General features: G+C 39.0%; 1 protein-coding gene across 2 annotated transcripts in view; it reads left to right on the forward strand.

Moving 5' to 3' along the window:
- bcas3 (BCAS3 microtubule associated cell migration factor) overlaps positions 1-21,211 on the forward strand; it is a 325,389-nt gene that overhangs the window by 12,369 nt on the left and 291,809 nt on the right. For both annotated transcript variants that reach the window (XM_034113221.1, XM_034113222.1), the window contains exons 7-9: positions 5,292-5,364; positions 19,633-19,740; positions 19,830-19,906. In XM_034113221.1, the coding sequence (XP_033969112.1) occupies positions 5,292-5,364; positions 19,633-19,740; positions 19,830-19,906 (258 nt within the window). The remainder of the gene's footprint in view (positions 1-5,291; positions 5,365-19,632; positions 19,741-19,829; positions 19,907-21,211) is intronic.

Here is a 21,211-nt window from a genome sequence, read left to right on the forward strand (position 1 = left end):
ATGAAACAACAAACTTTAAAGCACACACTGTTTATTTAAACTCTGATCAGCTTATCTAAATTGATTTGAGTTTGTACAATGCTCGACCTAATATTATTTAGATGTAATGTACCATGAGGCTACACATGCTGCTACCTCAATGCATTTACAACATGGTACACATGGTGTTTTAGTTTGTTTTGGTATTTTAACTAATTTAATGCAATATGTTTATCATAATAACACCCTTTTCAATTGATATACCAAATATTTTTTCAGATAGGAAGATTGACTGTACTGTAAAGACAGATAGAAACATAAAGACACATAAAGAAACATAAAGAAACCACTAGCAGGTTTCTCTCCAACAAATAATCAGTCTCTGTGCAGCCTAACCCTAACACTAAACCAAAAGGGAACATCACAGGATTTGGTTTGCATAACTTGCAGGTAAAACACAAAATAACACAAAGTCTATCTTTTCAAATCTTCAAAAACGAAATTTTCAGAAGTACCTGTCTGTATTTTCAATATGTTTTCTTAAGTCCTTGGAAGAGTATTTTCAAAATACATTTCAAATATCTGTCCCGTATTGGTTAACTTGAATTTCAAGGTCTATTATTAAATGCATTTTTTATGGCACAATCTAATACAGTTTTGGTTTTTGGGCTTTTAACTGGTGCTATATCATTACAATTAAACGGTGCTCCACCCTGCTACATCCTAAAGTCAATCAACGCTTAGTGTTGGTCTGTGGCAGCAAGCCTCTGCAGTCAGCTGCAGCTCTCCTGCTGCCAAAGCTGCTGTGGCTTCACTGTATACAGAAGTGCCCCCTTGCTGAAACTGCTATAAAATACATTATATTTGATGCGTGGGTGTGTGTCTGTGAAGACGTGTGTGTGTATGTGAAGACATTTATTTTTGTGTACCTGTTTTTTCAATATAAGGGCATGTAGAGAAGAAAAGATTAATTGTATACATCCATGTCTCTCGTCTCCACACACACACACACACACACACACACACACACACACACACATTACATTACATAGTACATAATTATTGATCTTGTTGTATTTCTTGGATATAAATACATATTTGATTTAACAGGTGGTGTAGAAAAAGTCATGCTAATAGAATGGGTAAAAAAACCTGGTCCGGAAAGTAATATTGTTTAAATGTACACAAATACTTACATTTATTGCCATCATGAGAAGCCATTGTTGCTTCCCATCAGAAGCAGTAATGTTTTGCCATCTTAACCACATGTTCAGTAATAATGACCAAATACAAGAAACGATGCACATCAAGTTGTGTGAAGTTATACATTCAAATCAATTTATATTTTACAACTGCTATATTCAATGTGCTTTTTTCCTATAATTTTAATTAGTGTTTTTGACACAAAAATACTTAATTGATATTGCATAAATGTTCATATGCTGATAAACAATTGCACGTTTTACTCTTTTTCATTGTTGAACTCTTAAAGGCTAGCAGGCAAATTGTTTAGTGGATCCACTGATTAGATACATTCCAGACATGAAGTTTACATTTTATCTCTGCAGGTGTCAATCAGTGCCTAGAATGCTGCCTAGAAAGCAGCTCTTTGGTTTGTGCCATTGTTTGTGAGAAAATCGCCTTTCTGTTCTACGTCCTGGTTCCGGTCTTTTGGCAGATTTCAACAACACACAATGGCGGCATTTGAAGAGCACTGGAAGTGGATGAAAGAAAACCACAGTAATCAGAAGCAGCAGATAGCCCCAATACATGAGGGGAGCAATTCTCTCCGCAGAAAATAAATATGAATTGTACGACTGGAGGGAAGGACACTGATTGCAATCTGCTAGGGCGAGAACAGTGGTGCACTGTGGTGAGACATTAAAAGGCCGATTGTCTGCCATGCAAGGCCGTGGGCGGGCGGACTTAGAAATACCCGAAAATAGGTGTTGATTATAATAAGACAAGGTTACCCTTTCCTAGAATAGAGAGGGAAGGAATGGTTTTCCAAAGGGAGTAAATGCGTTTATCCACATCCGCTCCGGAGTTTACGACCTGTGATCTTCTGTTCCCTTGTGAAATGAGGCACAGAACGGTTGTATGTCTTCAAAATAGAGCTACAGTTGGGATGCTCCAACACTATAAAGTAGGGCTGTCAACGTTAATGCGTAAACGCTCGAGGTTAATCTTATTGCGTTAATAAGCAAAACTTGCTCTCACAATTCCAGCGTGGATATTCACCATGGCAATGAAAAGGGAAAAAAAAAACAGAGGAATTGGCACAAGCTACATGTATTGCACTGACTGGAGACCACTGGACTTCAGTTAGCAACATAACTACCTCGGTGTACGGCACATCTAATCCGTGACAAATGTTGTGCACTTGTTCACTTGAGGTTTGGTTTCTTGCTGAAACAAGAGCTAGCCAGTTTATTGAAGTTGAACATGAGTGCGAGATAGCGAGCAAGATCCCCACTGTAGGAACAGATAGTGCTCGCAATAACGTATCGGCAGCAACAATACAAGAATAGGCTCTGTGCACATTATACAGAGGGCGATCACATAGTATTGGCAAAAGTAAGCTAAGATGTTATAATATAGTTTTAAAAAATGGTTCCCTTACCAGCTTTTTTATAGCACCACACATGTATTTGTTTGATCTCCTCCCAAAATACATTAATGCTATTTTTAAAAAAAAAAAAAAAAAAAAAAAAAAATGTTAATCGATTGACAGCAGTTCTAAAAATACTTAAACGTTTAACAATAACCAAGTTGTCTGAAAGGTTTTAATCCATGTTACGGTATTATCTCAACATACAGCACGTCCCTCTGTTACATTGAAACATGCAAACGTCTGCATGGAAGTCAGTAGTGCTTGCTTCAATCAAATAAAAGTATCTTTTATCATCAAATGTTGTGACTTTTTCACTAATCCTCTTAAAGGGATATTTATGTTATGGCTCAAAATGTTGACTCTGATGACAGACACATGAAAGAAGGAAGGACCCTGTGTGGAGTGTTAAAGGCTGCTAGGGAAGTCACATTTGCTCTCATGCTACGATACAGGAACTGGGCCTGATTACTGTCAAGCCTGAAATTACAGAACCCCAAAGGCTAACGTCTTCCTCGAACTAAGCGTCCCCATGCCCACAATCCCCTGATCCTCTGTCCGTCTTCATGAATGAGACAATCAGGGAAAATACAGGATCAGCCTGCTTAACGCAACATATTTTCTCTAAATGTCTTTGTTGTGTGCCTGCTGGGTTTTACAGTGCTGTAATTCCACCCTGAATCCCCAAAACAAACAAGGACATAGACAAAACATTTGTAATTCCTATTTTTTTTTACCATTCAGCGCATTTATCTTCAATTTTTTTAATAGTTTTTCCGTCCTTAGCTCTTTTTTGGGTAAAGTTTCCTTAAAAACCTCACACAGTGAAGGATCAGAAAAATGTCAGCAATCCAAAGTCGATACCAACTGTGCTTTCCACTTTTCTTTAAAGGTCACCTATTATGCAAAATCCACTTTTTCATATCTTTTATACATAAACATGTAAAGAGATTCTGAAAGTTTCAGGTGAAAACAATTCGCTCCCTTGTGTAACTATTAGCCAATAACCAACCAAGGTAACCTTATCACCTGAATCTCCTCCTAGAGCACCATTGTGTTCTTTTTAACCTGTTATGCACCGCCCCCCCGGTACCGGGCAGATAAACGCGTCATTTGCAGGAAACAACGTCTAAGGAATCTTAATATTTAATAAACTATGAATGTTTTATATCCATGTAACGGGAAGAAACTCAGCTAACTGATATTTTAAAAAAAAAAATCAAAAAAAAAACCACAATGCTAACACTCAGCCTCTGAATTAGCCACGAGCGAAAAGATGTAACCTATCTCTGCACCTAAACTCACTCCTAACTCCCTTATTACTTATCCTAGATGCACAGCCAACCCATCGATTAGCATCAGCTGGAGACACAGAATCTGGGGGTGCCCACCTCAACACTCAGTGATAAACATTTACGACGCTATAAACGAAAGCGTACATCATAACATGTGGAGCTAGGTAGCTAGAAACGCTAACATGGCTTACCTTGGTCAAAACTGGTCTTCAATGGCATTCAAACGATAAAAAAACGATGCTGCAGTTAATCCATAGGTTCATCCAATGTGTCTGTGTCCTCTTTGAAATGATTTCTGATAATCCATAAGCAATAAAACTGCTTTTTCGTTTCCAAATGTCAGAGCGAGAGATCGGTCCACTCTGATGCAAAATTACATGCGCGAAGCCTCCACCTCTTCTCTTCACAACGTGTGTGTGTGGGGGACTCCCCCTTCGATTCTATTGGCTCTAACGGTCAGAAAGAGGTGTCAACCATCCAAATCGACCAAGGGGGGCCAGAGATATGAAAAAAAAAACATTTTCACCCAAATCACCTCAGAGGTGGGGTGGTTTTGGCTAAACCTCTCTAAAAAGGTCAAATGTCACTTGTTTTGCATCAATCTTGATACAGGGTACTTATTATATGTTGTACTTTGGATTCCTATAGCTTTTAGTCTACTAACCCATCATCCAAGAGTAGTTTTCACTATCTGTAAAAAATAATATTTGGACGGACACTATAATTTACAGTTTTTTACTATGTAAAATCTGAATTTTCTTTAAAATAAAAAACATCTATATTGATTCTGACACTTCTACATCCAACTCACAGATGTAACCTTGCTTTGATAAAAGAAATTATTCATATAACCCTTTTAGAAGTTAAGTTGTAGTCATTTGTTTTGGGCATGTCATTTTCGAGCCTGAAACATGAAAAACAGGCTTGGTGCTTAACAGGTTAACCAAATATCTCTCAGAGGGGCGTGGGGATTGGCTCCTTATTTTCATCTCAAGTAACAGACAGAGAATCAGCACTTTGGAAACAGGGCTAAAACAGAGGGGTTTATGGGATGCTGCAATGATCTGTTTGGTGTTTGGAGCCAAACACTTCAGAGACATGTTTTGTATATATCTGAGACCTATAATATATCGATGAAAAACAGTATAATAAGGGACCTTTAAAGGATAGTGGTCGGCTGACTTGGCCCAATCTTGGGAAAAATGTCTTCTTTTCTTGAAAATGTTTTGTGACCGTAATTGAATTACAGTGCAACAGTAATGATTTACATATTTCCTGTCATTGCAAGGCTTCCGGCATTGGTAACACTAGAGGCCTCACTTGTTAGATTAAAGAATGTCCCTCTTTGTTGTTGAGATTATTCAGTTTTTCTCAACCATCTTCCTTTGACTTCTCTTCCTCTTCAGGTCCTCTGAAGATGGACAGTTTTGCTGACAAGAGACCTCTGCTGGGGGTGTGCAAGAGCACGGGTTCCTCTGGGTAAGTTCCAGCATCATAGTAAAAGATGACATCACTACCTTACCCAACAGGGTGTTTTAACTTTACACTTACAATACAACCATTGTAGTCACTGTTGCAGACTCCATCAGCCAAATATGAGTTACTATTCATTCAATTATATTCAGCTGGGATAAATATCTCAATTATCTTCATACCACTGCTATACGTTATTTTCGCCTTTTATACCCCTGGAAATAATTACTGCACTTATTCTTCTTTTAAAAGGGAGAAGCTTTTCTTTCTTTCATTGTACATGTATAATGACATTAAATTATTCTATTCTATTCTATTCTAATAATTGCCTTACGTAATATGTGATGGATAACAATAGTTTCCTATGTTGATAGAATTAGTAGTTTTTAAGTTAACTTTCTAGTAGCTTCATACGTCAGGCACTAGTAACTGGTTAGGCCAAAATCAAGTTCTCCCCCCACAAAGAAAAACTGTCCAGACAGCTAAATGTGCCTTGTTTTTGGGCAGTGGGTTTATCAGAGTCTATTTTTCTTAAAACAGTTGAGTTTCTAAACCAAACCTCTAGAGCTGAACTAAGTTAGGGATAAATCACTTTCCCATTGTTCTAATTTATTTATTAGTGCAGTTTTAATTATATTGTGTTTTGTTTTTTTAAATACATGCTTACCATATGTTACCATATGTTACCATATGTTACCCAGGACATGTTTTCTAATGTGATGTGAACATCATTTGACAAATGTTAAACATATATCATGGCCAAGATTTAATATTCTTTACAATCCTCTCCATTTATCACCCATCCAACTTCTTGTTATAAACACTTCATACGCAGCCAACTGGAGCTTAGCCAGTGACGTGGGCTGCTAAGTGATTCATGGATTTGTAATACCCCTATGGTTGGCATGCAAGCAGTACCTGGACACCCCATTGGCAGACAGAAAGGAGATCTAAAGAGGACATATTATTCTTATTATCAGGTTCATATTTGTATTTTGTGCCTCTACAGTGACATGTCTCCATGCTTTAATGTTCAAAAAGCTCTTTATTTTTCTCATACTGCCTGTGCTGCAGCACCTCTTTTCACCCTCTGTCTGAAACCAGAGCCCAGTCTGCTCTGATTGGTTGGATGGCCGCCTCTGTTGTGATTTGTCAAACGCTTAGAGCTGTGTCGGAAAAGTCCCGCCCCTTAGCCTATCATGTTCAATGTGTAGAAGTGTTGGCCAATAGAAGCTTGAGTGTTACATATTGATGTCACTGTGTAACAGAAGTAAACGAAGTCCAATGGAAGCGATTCAGGTAGAGGGGGAGTGTGTGGGAGAGAAACGCCCTCTGGAGGGAATACAGGGGTTATTTTGCCTTTGTTGACCATTTAAATGCACAAAAACCTATATAATTCACTACAGTCCCCTAACTCCAGTTGGGACTGGTATTGTCATTTAATTGTTTAATAAAAGAAAGTTAATTTAAAAAGCGACAAACTCAAGGTATCTTGTACTCTCTTCTCCAGTTTATTCACTGCTCTTCCCCATTTCCAAACGCCTATTTCAGAGAATCAAAACATCTAACTCAATCTACCCTTCAATGGAAATGAAATGAGGAAGGCTGTCTTAAGCTGTGCCTTGATGGAGACCACCTTCTCGATGTTTTCCAGGGACTACCGCCCCTGTCTGTGTGACCCTGTTGCCATTGCTTCTGCTTTTCCTATGTCCTCAGTGACACCGAGACAGGCAGCGTTTTAACGGTTTGGCGAATCACCCAGGCGTCGCTTGACACTAATGTTGAAAACATGCACTGTGTTGAAAAGCAGAAACCCTGACCTCCGGCTAAATGGCACATCGTGGTTCTTCTCCCTACAGAAGTGCTTGGTAAATAACACTCTGGTCGAAGACGAAAAGGAAAAAGGCTTCCGGGTGCGGCGCAGTACTTTCCATTGGGCCTGTTCATAAACTTCCTCACACAATTTTTAGCATATAATCATTTTCAAATAACAGCTTTTGTTAACCACTAAAAAGGATGCCGTCTTGACACTTAAATGAAAAACAGATTGAAGCCTTGGCCGCTATAGCCGTGATGGTTAAGAAGTTGGTTCAGTCAGCTCTAGGCTTAGATTACAAGATTTGCAAATTAAAGGAAAACCAGAAAAGGGAAAAAGCATGTGTGTGATGAAGCCCTGAACTTGTGGATTTCCAGCCAGGCACACTCAACATAATTTTATCAATGGAAAGGATTATGCGTTAGGTCCAAACAATGTATGGATCTAGTAATTTTCTTGACAGTAAAGCTACATATGCTTCCCTTTCAGTCCATGCAACAGTGCCAGTGGGCTTTAGGAATTAGTAAAGAATGCTGGTGCCATTGCAAACCTTGGTATGTCTGCTCACATGTCTGGAAAGGATTTGTGTTTCCTTTCCCTGTTTGATGCTGTTATTATTTGAGTTCTAAAATGAATAAACATCCACAGGTATAAAACTTCTTGGAGACCTACAGTATGGTTGCTCAATGAATATACATGTTATGGGCAAGACAAAGGCTACTCAACTGATTGTGGGTGTTTTGAGAGCACACACTTCTGGGGCAAAAGTTCAGGGATGAATAAGTATGCTTTGTTCCTACAGAGTTTGGGTACTGTCAGTGACATTTCCAACCTCCAGCTACTCCTTCACAACTTCTCCAGATGCTTAGAGGATGTGGTCCATTATTTTGACCAATATAGTCCTCTTTCACTGCAGTAGTAGTACTGTAAGTGCAATTTCTTTGGTTCTGGTTATACAGACGGATATTCTGAGCCGATCTCATGGTCACTGTTGATTTCGTAGATACTCTTTTTGTTTTTTCTTCGAAGATTGGGACATTCACTGTGATTTGTATTTGTTCCATCACCACCGCCATCCCTGTCTCGTACTCTTTGGCAGGAGTCACGCACTCCACCACATGTAAGGGATCATTTGCAGTCATGATTGAAAAAAGAACACCAACAGGGTGTCTCTTGCGCTGTTCTTGTTCTTGTTTTCTTTTCCTTTCCTTTACTTGGATCAGTCTAGCCATGATGAATCCAATGTTTTGTGCTCTCTCAACCAATATACAAATAAATATTCAAAAAGTATTCCATTGTGCTTTCTGATGGAGGTTTGTCAACAACTGAAGTTAAATTGACCAGACTTTCCTGTGGATTGCTATGACTGCACATAGTCCTTTGATCAGAGCGTCCTGAGCAACGGTCTGCTATTCTTAGCAGCATTCTGCTAGCAAAAAATAGCAGACTGCTTGATGTTCAAATTGACCAATAAGTATCCAGCATTCAGCTAAACCACATACTAATCTTTTTTAAGGTGCAAGGCTTTAAATTAAGAAACCACCAATAGTATTCATATGGCCTGTATTGGATACGTATGCACTATAAATCAGTGGGTTACAACCTGCAACCCAAAACATCTTATGGACAGACAGAGACACTTTTCCTAAGAAATTGACACTGGACATGTCAACACAATGCAATCAAAAAGGATGACCTACCCCAAAGGAAAAATGCCACCTAATAGGGGAACTCCAGACTAGCTTTGCCCAATAGCCTTTCTTCAGAAATTGGCAACTTTACTCCAAACAGTTACGGAAAAGCTCTGATCATCAGGTCATGTGTACCTTCATGATCCAGTACTCCAGGCAGATATATTTCTACATTATTTCTGTTCACTATAATTGTTTATAGTGTAAATGACATGTAAATCAAATATACATGTGCGAAAAAACATCACTTTATCTTTTTGAACACCTAAATTCCCGCTTAGTCCTGATATGAAATACACAGACTATTAATTACATGGTTGCAAGCAGAAAATGACTCGTATACACAGACACACAAACACACAGACACACACACACACACACACACACACACACACACACACACACACACACACACACACACACACACACACACACACACACACACACACAAACACTTTTGATGGCTAAAGCCCATTATGGCACTAAGCTCTTTTGTTTCAGTGCATTTTCATGACAGGATGTGTCCGTCTTCTGTTTATTAAATGGAAATCATGAAGCCTTTGTAAAAAAACGAGCCACCAGATTAAGGGGATCTGGGGAAGTGATGCTTTTTATCCTCTTCATCCTTTTATCCACTCTGATTTTATGATGTTCTTCGCTGTCACATTATGACCACACAATGCACGCAGACACACACACTCATACACACACAAACACACACACACAGTCATGTTATCCAAGCCAACTGTGTTTGTAGGGTAGATGCTACCATTTATTTATTGCACACCAACACTTTTTTTAGACCTGCAAAATATGTTTTACTGCACTATTTTGTATTAATTTGAAATAAAAAGTAATGTTCTTTGATTTTAGTGAGAAAATGAATATATGAATGAACAGACAAAACGTTTTTAATGAATTTGTTCCTGGACTATTAAGTCATGCTCCTGCATGGAAGTGAGAGTGACTGTAATCTGGCCTTCCACTTCCCCCTTTTTTCATTGCCCCACACATGCACACATGCATACACACTTGTTCAGGGCATAGGCAGAACTTAAAGTCTCAGGCTTCACTCCGGAGCGTTTATTTTCACTTCCATGTCTGTTTAATGTCTGTCGAAAATACGTTCCGCCCTGCCAGTTTTCCCTCTTCAAATCGGAAGTCAGATTAAACTCCGTATTGCTGGAAGCAGTTTATGTAAACACACCTTTCAAGCTGAATGATTAGTAGCGACTTTTCAAACCTTTACCAAAACCCTGTTCCCTAAACTAGGCCTCTGCGGTCAAAGCAATTAATATGTAATTTTAGTTTAAACTTTCCCTTTAAATATATAGAAGTACCCGGGTAGTTTCTTTGAATGATGAAAGATGAAGGAGCATTGGCTTGGTGAAGAAACACTGGTGGTTCTTTGAACGGCTAATATTTATCTAGCGTCCAAGAGTAGAAATCCGTCCTAAAATGCCAAAGATCGTTTTAGGTCCTTCTTTTGGGTGCTGGGGTAAAAATTAGGAAATCACTTCGAGGAGAGTTCCAGAGTTGACCAAACAGTTTGGAGTTGCCACAAAATGATGTTCAGGCAGATGTATTTTTTGGGAGGAGCAATACTTTGATGGCTATGAGCTTATAACTGGTTGCATTTCTTTGGCCCATTGACTGTGGAGAGACCGCACCCTTTTCTCTTCAGCCTCCAGCAAACATTGTTGGTTTGGAATTAAATGTTTTAAGAACTATAGGATGAATTACACATGTAATTGCAGATGTTAATGGGGCATAGACTTACTGACTTGGCCTCACACTGCGGCTAGCATGGCTGCACAATCAGTTTTTTACTAATCATTTTAGTATGCAAATGAAAACCCATGCCCTCACTGCAAAAATCAAGCACCTTGCTGCCTAATACGTTCCAGGGAAGCAACCATTTTTTGGGTCAGTCAAAGATGCCCGAGAAAATGCTCATATTCATTCATTTCCCCAACACTCAATGTGAAATCATGGAAAACAACCTCCATTAATGGGGAAACTACAAAAAGTCATCCTAAATTGTACTTTAATCGGTGAAAGTAAAGCAATATGAATCAATCGTCCGCTGGTAGAAGTCAATTGAGGAAGTCTTCCTCTGAGGCACGAGGGTTTCCAATCCCCATGTTAAGTAAGATGATTCATTGAAGGTATTCTGAGGCTTTCCATAGATATGTTCCCTGATTCGGCTTAGTTTTTACCTTGCTCCCTGCCAATCATCTGAGCCAGTAAACTATGATAGTGTGTACATTTAAATGGTTTTATCAAAGCAAACAGCCTCCGCCTTAATAATGTAAAGGTAATTTGCATTATTACACATACATATTGTATCGGGGCTTAAAGCTGTCATCAAGCCTTTATCCTCATGCACAAACTTTTATAGATACAGTTTAAAGATATCAAAGCAGAATAAATAAATCAATTTTGAGCAGATGTTTCTTCAGCCAAGTGCTTCCACTTACTGTCATTTAAACAGCAATTGGCACACAAGGCAAAACTTGATAACATTGGTTCCGATACAAGCTATGGTTTGGGTTATGAATATTAATATCCACTTCTCTGCTGACACAGAAAGAAGGACTAAGATGGATTTAATGACTGAATATACATCAATCCTAATGTTGAATTTGTTCTTTGGTTATACTATTTATTGTTGGGTAGTCACTAAAGTTGTACTTTTTTGTACTTCTTGTCTTTCCTGTTTTTCAGCCAGTACAGTCAGATTTAATGGTTTTGTTTGCATTTTCTTTACTTTTATATAGAGTGTAATGCTTTTATTCATAAACACAAACGCAAGGCATTCACACAAGCAAAATCACACATAAACACTCCCAAATTCACACATGCAGGATGCCGTGTAGTGGCCATTAGACTGTGTGTTCAGTAATAAACGGCAGGGAAATGTCTTTCTTCCAGCGCTGCAGACTTGGAGCTGAACTTTTTACCCCTAATTACTTTCGTATTAATGCCTGCAGCTTGCCAAAATTACTATGGCTTCCTCCAGGCTCCATCAGGCTCAGGCTCTGAAGTGGCCAGTGTTTGTTTTGTAATGGGGGGGCTGCGTTTGAAGTGAGAAGAAAACAAAATAAATACCAAGAAGAAGCAAATTAATATTACAATACCGTTTTTCTTTCCCAGTTGCCATGGAATTATAGATGCAGAAGTACTAAATGGCAGGTCCTTAAAACGCAAAGGAAACATCCAAATGGGAAGATAATACATGATGCCATGACAACGGAGACAACTCCATGTTCTGATAAAGTTAATGGTATAAAATAGAACATTTAAAGAATTAAAAGAACGGGTTCAGATTCTACAAAGTTTGATGGCCCTGCAGGCTTAATTTGTTAATACAGTGTTTTTTATTTCTCCCATGAATACGATTTCTAGGGAGAACTGAGAAGAAGAACTGCAGGCCTATAAAATGTAAATTTGAGTAGTCTTAAATGTCTGGCTTCAGTATTTAAAAGCTCCCATCAGTTGAACCTAAGTTGAAATACCATTCCTCAGCAGTGTCCAGAGCTAGCGTATATCTTCCAAACCAACTTGTATCTTTTAAGCATTTTCACAGCGTGTAATTGTCATTCATATTAGGGAAGATTGTAAAACTTTGCAGTCGGAAATGTGATGACGTCCATAACTTGTAAATTAATTTATTTGCTTGCTTTTTAGTTCCTCCTCAGGCTTCCATCTACCCTTTCCTCAGCCACATGAAATATTGTGGTTTTGATCCCTTGGTTAAGTTCACATTCATAAAATGATGTTTGCAGGTTCTCCAGAGGGAAAGTACTCCGGAATAAGTACAGCATTGATGTGGAAATTAAAATAACAGATGTCAACATGTTGTATCTAGGAAGAAATACACAGACTAGATTCATGATAATGGCATAATAATAAGACATTTGCCCTCCATAATGGTCCTTAATGGACATTTTAAACAGCTGCATATCTAAAATTAAGACTTACACATGGTTGTAAAACTCACATTAAACTTTGTGTTGTTTGGAGTTTGTCCAAATCTGGTACAGGGCCAAAAGACCGGGTTTACTGTAAGGCCAATCCAAATGTAAATGGATTCAGCAGTTGTTCCTTCTGGTAGCTTTATACTGAGGAATTTAAAATCCCTTTTTGACGCCATACTACATACTATGGCATATCGGTTGGTCAGTCCACCACTTTTGTTCATACTGAATATCTCTACAAACATTAGATTGCCACATATTTTTATCTAATCCATGTCTAATCGATATTTACATTTTTGGGACAAAATCACTTATTATCTGTTGGATGGATTGGCTTAAATTAAGTATTGATCTTCATGGTCTCCCGAAGATGCATTTAAAAAAAAATGTTTTACTTGCTCAGAAGAATGATGCTGAAATGGTGGTGAAAATGGTAATCATTGTTTGACAGAAAAACAGATACAAAAGACATACCCAATACTAGAGTTGCAAGTGATAACATATAGGGATGCGCAGTATTGTGTAGTTTAGTAGTAGCCGATATCGATATCTATATATTATATATTATACTATATACTAAATTGATATAGTTTGATGTTGTTTCTCATAACCAATTTCTCCTGTAAAGCAATGGTGGTTTCTGTATTGCCCACACTCACCATTGCATGCAACCTTGGCCCTACTCGCTAATTTTCCCTGGAGGGCAGAAGAGTGGGGGCCAGCCCTATAAATGTAAAAGTCTGTCACTGAGTGATGAAGTTATGTTACATCATCGGCTGTTGCTCTTTTAAAAAAGAATAGGCACAACTGTGTTTTTGCTGTCAACATCGCCTCCGCAATCTATCAGCTGATCCTGTTCCTCAAAACATACCCAGTTTTTGTTTCTGTTTCTAGGCATACAAAATGTTAAGTTTCTTGTTTAGGTGGTTTGAATTAAAAAAAAAAGGAGCTCAGTCTGTGGGGACTTAACTTGGGAATTGAAAGGTTGCCGGTTCAAGTACCAATCGGACAGAAAGTACGGTGTGGACTTGTTCCCTAGTGAAGTGCCAGTTCAAATAGTGGGCCCTGCTGAGGTGTCTTAAAGCCGTTAAACAAGGCAACCTCTTCTGACTCCATGTGTTTGTGCATTTGTGTATTCAGACGTAATGTGTATAGGTCCTGTGCATGGACAGATGGAGCAATCTATAGACTCTACCTCCCTTGGTGGGTCCTCAGCAGGTCCTTAAGGGATCCCTTCTAGGTTTAGGTACCACTGATCATTGCTAATGAGTCAAAGCCAATACCCCTCAAAGTGTTAAGTCAGTTCTGACCCGGCGTTCTACCATCAGCCTAAATCCCATCTGTGTTTAACAGCCGTTTATATTTCAAAAAGACATATCACAACAAAGAGCCAGGTGTTCGAATTGTTACACAGTATTTAAAACATTCTAATAGGAGTATTAAACACTATCATTATGAGGACATTACTATGTCTTCTGTCCATTTAACAAAAGCACAGCTGAACCTGAAGAATCTTTTTTTTTTCTCTGGGACAATGTTCTTCTATCATTTTAGCTTTTTGTGTATCTGGCGGGGACAATCCATTACTTCCTTAATTTCTAGAGTAGCTGCTTGTCCTATCAGAGGAAGTAAATGAGCCAAGCCTCCTTTCCACCAACTCCCTAATTTTGTATCCTTTCAGATCCAAGGGCCAATTTGAGCAATAGTAATTGACACATTGATCTAATAGGGCCATCATAATAGGGCTGTTACTGAGCTGGGAAATGGTGCTCGGCGTCACCTTAACATGTGCAAGGACTGACATCCCTCCATGATCCATAATGATAATTGTGATTTAGCCTTGCTTTCAACCTACGCCCCAACGTCTCCGGCATCAGGAAATCCTATTACATCTGACCTTGTATTGCCTCCATTAGAACTGGGTCATTTTTTAAAATACTGCAAAAGCAAAACAATTGAACCCTGTGCCATTTTGATTCTATAATAGTGCGTTATCATGGTCGCTTTGAATCAATTCCGGAGGCCCATTTTTCGGGATAGAGCTTAGAATTAGATTGATCGGACACTGATAATGCGGAAATCGATGATACAGCCTCCTGAAAGTAAATTATCGTCGGCTGAAATGTTTGTATTAATCTTAATGTCTGTACTCCTGATTGATAATGGTAGCTGTGCTCGCAGCTCGGGGACCTCTGCAATGTTGACAGAGACGTTAAGCATGAGGACGAAAAATTCATCAAAACTTTTTTCTGTGGAACCTATTTTATATTATCCAGTTAACATTCGAAGAAATAAAGGGAGACACACACACACACACACACACAAAAACATACACATTCACATTCCTAGCGTTTTGAGGGCTCACTCAGTTATGCTGCTGTCCAATATGACTTTTGTTGGTAAAGTCGATGCCAACAACAGAACAAGAGGCGTACTTTGCTTGGGATGTGTTAATGGTGAGGAACAACATGGTGGGCAGGAGTGATCCAGCAGCTTCTCTCAGGGACATCATCTAGCTGGAGGTGTTTCTACTGATATCTGGAACCTGAATATGACATACAAATAATTTGTTCAGGTCAGAAGGGGAGACAAATCTGGTTCCCTCTTTTCTGATACTCCGGGGACTCATATTTATGTTTAAAAGCCATGAAAAAGAGCATTTTTGATAATATGGGGCTTTAGTAAATTAGTAAACTCTCATTAAAAAAAGACTGGAAGACAGTGGATGATAAATTACAGACCACGTAGAAACATCATGGAAACGTTTGGAAGAATTTAGGGGTGGAAGGAAGAGGAAAAAAACGTTGGAAAGGCTGGTTAATCTATCACATGGGTCCTCAACAGGGGTCCCGTGACCCCTAGGGGTCTTCAGAGTTACTGCACAAAGGCTGCAAAAATACTGTTTGTGAACGTTAGGAAAATGTTAGCTTTTTGCAAGACAAATTTATGATGGAGCTACTCTTAAAACATTTCTATTTTAGCTAAAGAGTCATTATTCAGAGCTTTTCCCATTGGAACACTTCCGTCTGACAAAGGCATTATGTCAAACAAAAATGCAACCTCCCTGTTCTATTCAATACGATTATTGCATTGGTGCCGTGGGTTGGGGGTGTTGCACTTTAGGCATCTGGTGAAAAAATGAAGAAGCTGCTGTCATAATGAGTTGTAAGACACGAGAAATGTGAAATGAGAAAAAGTGTTTTATTGGTCCGTATAGATCAGGGGTCTCCAACCTTTCTTCATCTGAGAGCTACTTTGAAAAAATGAAAGTGGCCAAGAGCTACTTGCATCACATCGCTTACATTTATTCACATAGCGCTCATCAGTTGAATTAAGCTATACTTTTGTACACGTGTGAAATTGCAATACCTAAAGCTTATCAAAAATCTTAACTTCACATCAAGTTCCAAGAAAACGAACATTTCTCACATATTATTATGGCCCACGTAAGTACATCACTGAACATTCACATAAGTGTCCTTAATCACCACCTTACAAGCATTTTATGGCACATGTGTAAAATAAGTGCATTCACTCTTTTTCACAGTTAGTGAGATGAATGGCGCTGCATGGAGTCCACCATAGAGGTGTATGCTGGAGTGTACCCACTTAGGTTCACTCTAATAGAGTCATTTATATGTTCTTCAGTCATTCTTGTTCTGTATTTAGATTTCATGACATTCATGTCAGAAAAAGCTGCTTCACAAAGTAGAGCCAAATAAAGCAGACATTTTCAGTGCTGCTTGGTAAATGTTCTATAGTTTTCGGGGTCTACAAGGCTCCATAAATGTTGTGAGTTTTGCTGAGACTTAAGCTGAACATTATTTTGGAGATCTCCACAGGATTGACACTGAACAGTTGTTCAGCCATCTTTTTCTTCTTCTTCTTCGTCTTGACATTAAATTATAAACCATAATAAATTAATTGTATAGGTCTAGCCTCCCTATATCTGTGTGTGAAAATGGTTCCATCCTCAAAAACAAAAAACTAATACTTCTGCAGTCTAGCTGCAGCTTCTAGCTACGGTCTTCTGTTAAAAAAAAGACACTGAATGTCCTGAATGTGGCATCACACACAGGACTTGAGTCTGAACACAGCAGACAACAGGAGTATTTACAACATCATTATAAAAACTAAAATAGTGCATGTGGGTGCACACTTACATTCTCTGTCTTACGGGTCGTCTCCACGGCAGCGTTAAAAAATCTTGAAACGCTTCTGCCCATTCACTTTGAATGGGGTGACGTCACTTTTTTTCGCTTTCGCCAAAATGCATTGTGGGCAGGCGAGCGGAGATTCTCAGGATTTTCAAGATCCAAAGTTGAACAATGTTCAACTTTTGAAGCTGAGGAGGAAGCGTCAGCCAATCAAATCCCGTGTACGCAAATCTGACAGTTCAAGCTCTAGCCAATCAAACGGCGTGTATGCTGGGAGAGCCAGACCGCAGGTCATTTCCTCATATTCCAAAAAATGGAGGAGAAATTAGCGGTAGCGAATCAATCACTCGGTGCTTTATGACCAGACCTACCGGGATATAAACCGGAGGAGCCAGGCATGGAGGGAGGTGGCAGAGACAGTGGTATGTTTTCGCCTGTTTTGGGGAGTTTATATCCAGTTTACTTCGGGCTTTTTGGCTTCGTATGTCGCGGGCGGGAGATTCATGTGATTGGTTGATCGCAAAAAAATCCCCAAGCTTCAGATACGCCCACCTCCAAGATTTTTTTAACGCTGCCGTGGAGACGGCCCGTTACTGTTACATAAATCCCATGAATGTATGAGATTAAGTTAGCTTCATTATATCTCAATCAGTGATTAAGTGAATAATAAAGTTTCTATCGGGTCACTATCAGCTTGTCACTCATTATTTTCAGGGAGGGGGCCTGACATGACGATAACGAGTGTTTTTCAAAAAACACAAATCCCTCGTGTGTCTCTGAGCCGCAGCGACAGTGCCTGATTCAGAGCGGAGCGGGTCATTCTGCTGTTAGTTCTGGACTGGTGTTGGTGGAGAAAGCAGACTGCTCCGTGTGTGGTGTCGCTGTGCCGCTGTCACGTCTGTTCCTTGATCTCTTCGTCACCGACCAATTTGATATTCGTGTGACAGAACAAATTCTAAAATAAAAAAACGTTATTGTCCAGCCACGGCCGAAAAATGCTATAATCGATAATCGAGCGGCGAGCAACTGAAAAGCTGCCCGCGAGCTACTGGTAGCTCGCGTGATCGACGTGTTGGAGAGCCCTGGTATAGATCTACTTTGGAGGCTTTCATTGTCTTGAACTTGGTTTTTGTGTAAAAAATGATTAAAGTGAGCTTAAGAGCGCCGTTTTAATAGAATTTACTTTCACACTTCTTCCACCTGGCCAATCCTGTTGCAAACATTTTTGTTAATATAACACTTTCTCATGAACTTAAAGGTAACCTATTATGCAAAATCCACTTTTTCCTGTCTTTTCTACGTCCCCTCTGTGTAAAGAGATTCTGAAAGTTTCAGGAAAAAAAATTAGCTCACTTTTTGTCCTGATCCATTTATATAAAAACCTGTCTGAGCTGATCAGATTTTGGCCACTTTATGATGTCATAACGATTTTCTGGCTTGTGTAACCATTAGCCAATCACCAATCAAGGTAACCCCCCCCACCTTATCACCTGAATCTCCTCCTCGAGCACCATTGTGTTCTTTTTAACCAAATATCTCTCAGAGGGGCGTGGGGAGGGGCTCCTTATTTACTTATGTATTTTTTCTTTTAATGTTTCTTTTATTATCTTTTCTTTTTAATGACTGAATTTAAATGCCATTTTCTTAATGTCTTTCATTTTTTTGTAAAGCACTTTGAATTGCCTTGTGTTGAAAGGTGCTATATAAATAAACTTGCCTTGCCTTGCCTTGCCTTGCCTTGCCTTGCTTTGCCTTGCCTTATTTTCATCTAAAGTAACAGACAGAGAATCAGCACTTTTGTAACAGGGCTGAAACAGAGGGGATTATGGGATGCTGCAATGATATGTTGGGTATTTGGAGCCAAACACTTCAGAGACATGTTTTGTATATATCTAAGACCTATTATATATTGATGAAAAACAGTATAATAGGGGACCTTTAAATTAAAATGCAAAAGCAGCTCTGTTATACTCTGATATTTATTCTCAAACTGCCCTTTCGCGCCACTTTTTTCCTTTGGTTTTAACCATTGTTTGAAGGTGTTGACATTTTTGAATGGTAGAGGCAGATCTCTGTCTCACCATAAAGAGGAAAGGCTTTAAATCATATTTTAACAATACATTTCTATTGTTTTTTCATTTCATTTGTAGATCAACATTCTCTTATTTACACAATACAATTATTGTTGTCCCAGAGATTACACAGTATTGCCTTTGTATCTAACAATATAGTAGTATTCTATGCAAACAACAATTCAAATGTCAATTTCCAGAATCGAAAATAGGTGATTTTTTCTCCTTAAACTACAAGGCTCTGATCTGAGCATATATAACCCTATATGAAAACAAACAGACATTTATATAAAAATTCAAGTCAAGCTTGCAGTGATGGGGGTTCTATTTGAATCTGATGTGTCGCCAGATATGGTAGAAATGTATTATTAATAGAAAGATTGTCACATATGTCATTTTTGTTTGGAAGTGTATGGTACGATGAAAAGAAAATGAGGGTCATTGTGTGCCGGTTATCTTTCATCACTAGTGTATTTATCCTGCCTTGTAACCCTTTATTAACGAGACAAAGTTAATTATTCCGAGACCGACTTAAGCATTTATTTATTTTTTTTTCAGGACAAGCCCTCCCTACTGTTGCGTTGACCTGTATTCTCTACGGACGGGGGAAATGGTCAAATCAATTCAGTTCAAGACGCCCATCTATGATCTCAACTGCAACAAACAGTACGTCTGATTGTTAAATCAATACCATGACATTTTAAATCAGCTTGTTTTTTTCTTTGTACTAATTGAATATTTTCTTCTATTTTAAGTATTCTTGTTGTGAGCCTACAAGAGAAGATTGCTGCCTTTGACAGCTGCACCTTCACGAAGAAGTTCTTTGTAACAAGTAAGACATTCTTTTTAACTTCAAGTGTGTTTATATCCAACTATATAGAAGTGTTCTATGCTAACCAAAGTTTAGAAGCATCATTTAAAAAATTTGTTTTAGTTTTTGAGGAACGTTTTTGTGTCTGCGGATGTTCAACTACACCCCAATGGTGAATTATAAACCCAGGAACCATCACAATGTCATCACATGTAAAATATTATTGTAGTGCCAAAATAAATGTATGTTTGTCGAATGTTGGTCCACATTGAACCCCAGTGTCCTGTACTGTATGAAGTAGCGAAAAGCAAACAACGCCAATCAATACCAGCATTACTCAACATGATCTGTGATTTGGCTTGAACTTGCTTATAATGTAACCAGCCCACTGCAGTGTGGTTCTTTTAAACTTTTCCTGGTGACTCAACTGCTTTTATCAAAACAAGATGTGAGGTCCTCCATTGAAACTAGAAACAGCTTACAACACAGCTCTTGCATCTTCCTGGCTGTTCCTGCCATGTCCGCTCGAGGAGGCTGCGAAGGAAAGGCCAGACTGTATTACAAGGCCATTGCCGTCCACTTAAGTCATTGACTGTAGTAAACTGACCTTACTGGCTGCCTTTAATGTGTCTCCTCTTTGTCTGCCTGCCTTCCTTATCAGTGTCTGAGCCACAGGAAACCAAACATGCTCAATAGTTATTAATCGCTTCTGAATGCAGGGGCCTCCTCTCCATAACGTTGTTTGGTCTGTTTGACCCGTAAAAGCAGTACACAAAAGGTACTTTGATCAGCCATTCCTGTCTGTTTTTTCTCCAGGGATTTGATGGTGGACAAGTTATGTTGTTCCGAGCACACAAGGCTTATCCTGTGGTGTGTGTGAGCTGTCCCTTTCTTTTTCTTTTGAGTCCACCCATCATGTCTGTTTCTTCTTCCCGCTTTCCCCCCTGCTCTCCTTCCAGGATGTGAAACACGTTATCTCACCGCCTGTGCTCCCCTCGGCCTTGGAGAGGCACAAAAGGCTTCTTTAGCGTTAGCAGCAGTCCTTGTGGCTAACCTCAACACACTTTTCCCCAACCGAACCCTTTCCCAACACAGCGCGCTAAATTGCTGACTCTACCTCATCTGCTCCCAGAGCACAGTAATTACCAGCAAACCATTTTCCCCACACCTCCACGCACTCACATTAGATATTCATGTCTGTGTGCTTTCGTCACAGTGGGAGCAATCAACATTTTTGGCCCTGTCTGTATCTGCTTGCATTGAAATAAGATATTTTATTTTAAACAATAATGTTTTCAGTTGTTAAGAAGCAGATGTTTGCCTTCT

Source organism: Trematomus bernacchii, unplaced genomic scaffold (genome assembly GCF_902827165.1).
Source record: "Trematomus bernacchii unplaced genomic scaffold, fTreBer1.1, whole genome shotgun sequence".
NCBI lineage: Eukaryota > Metazoa > Chordata > Actinopteri > Perciformes > Nototheniidae > Trematomus > Trematomus bernacchii.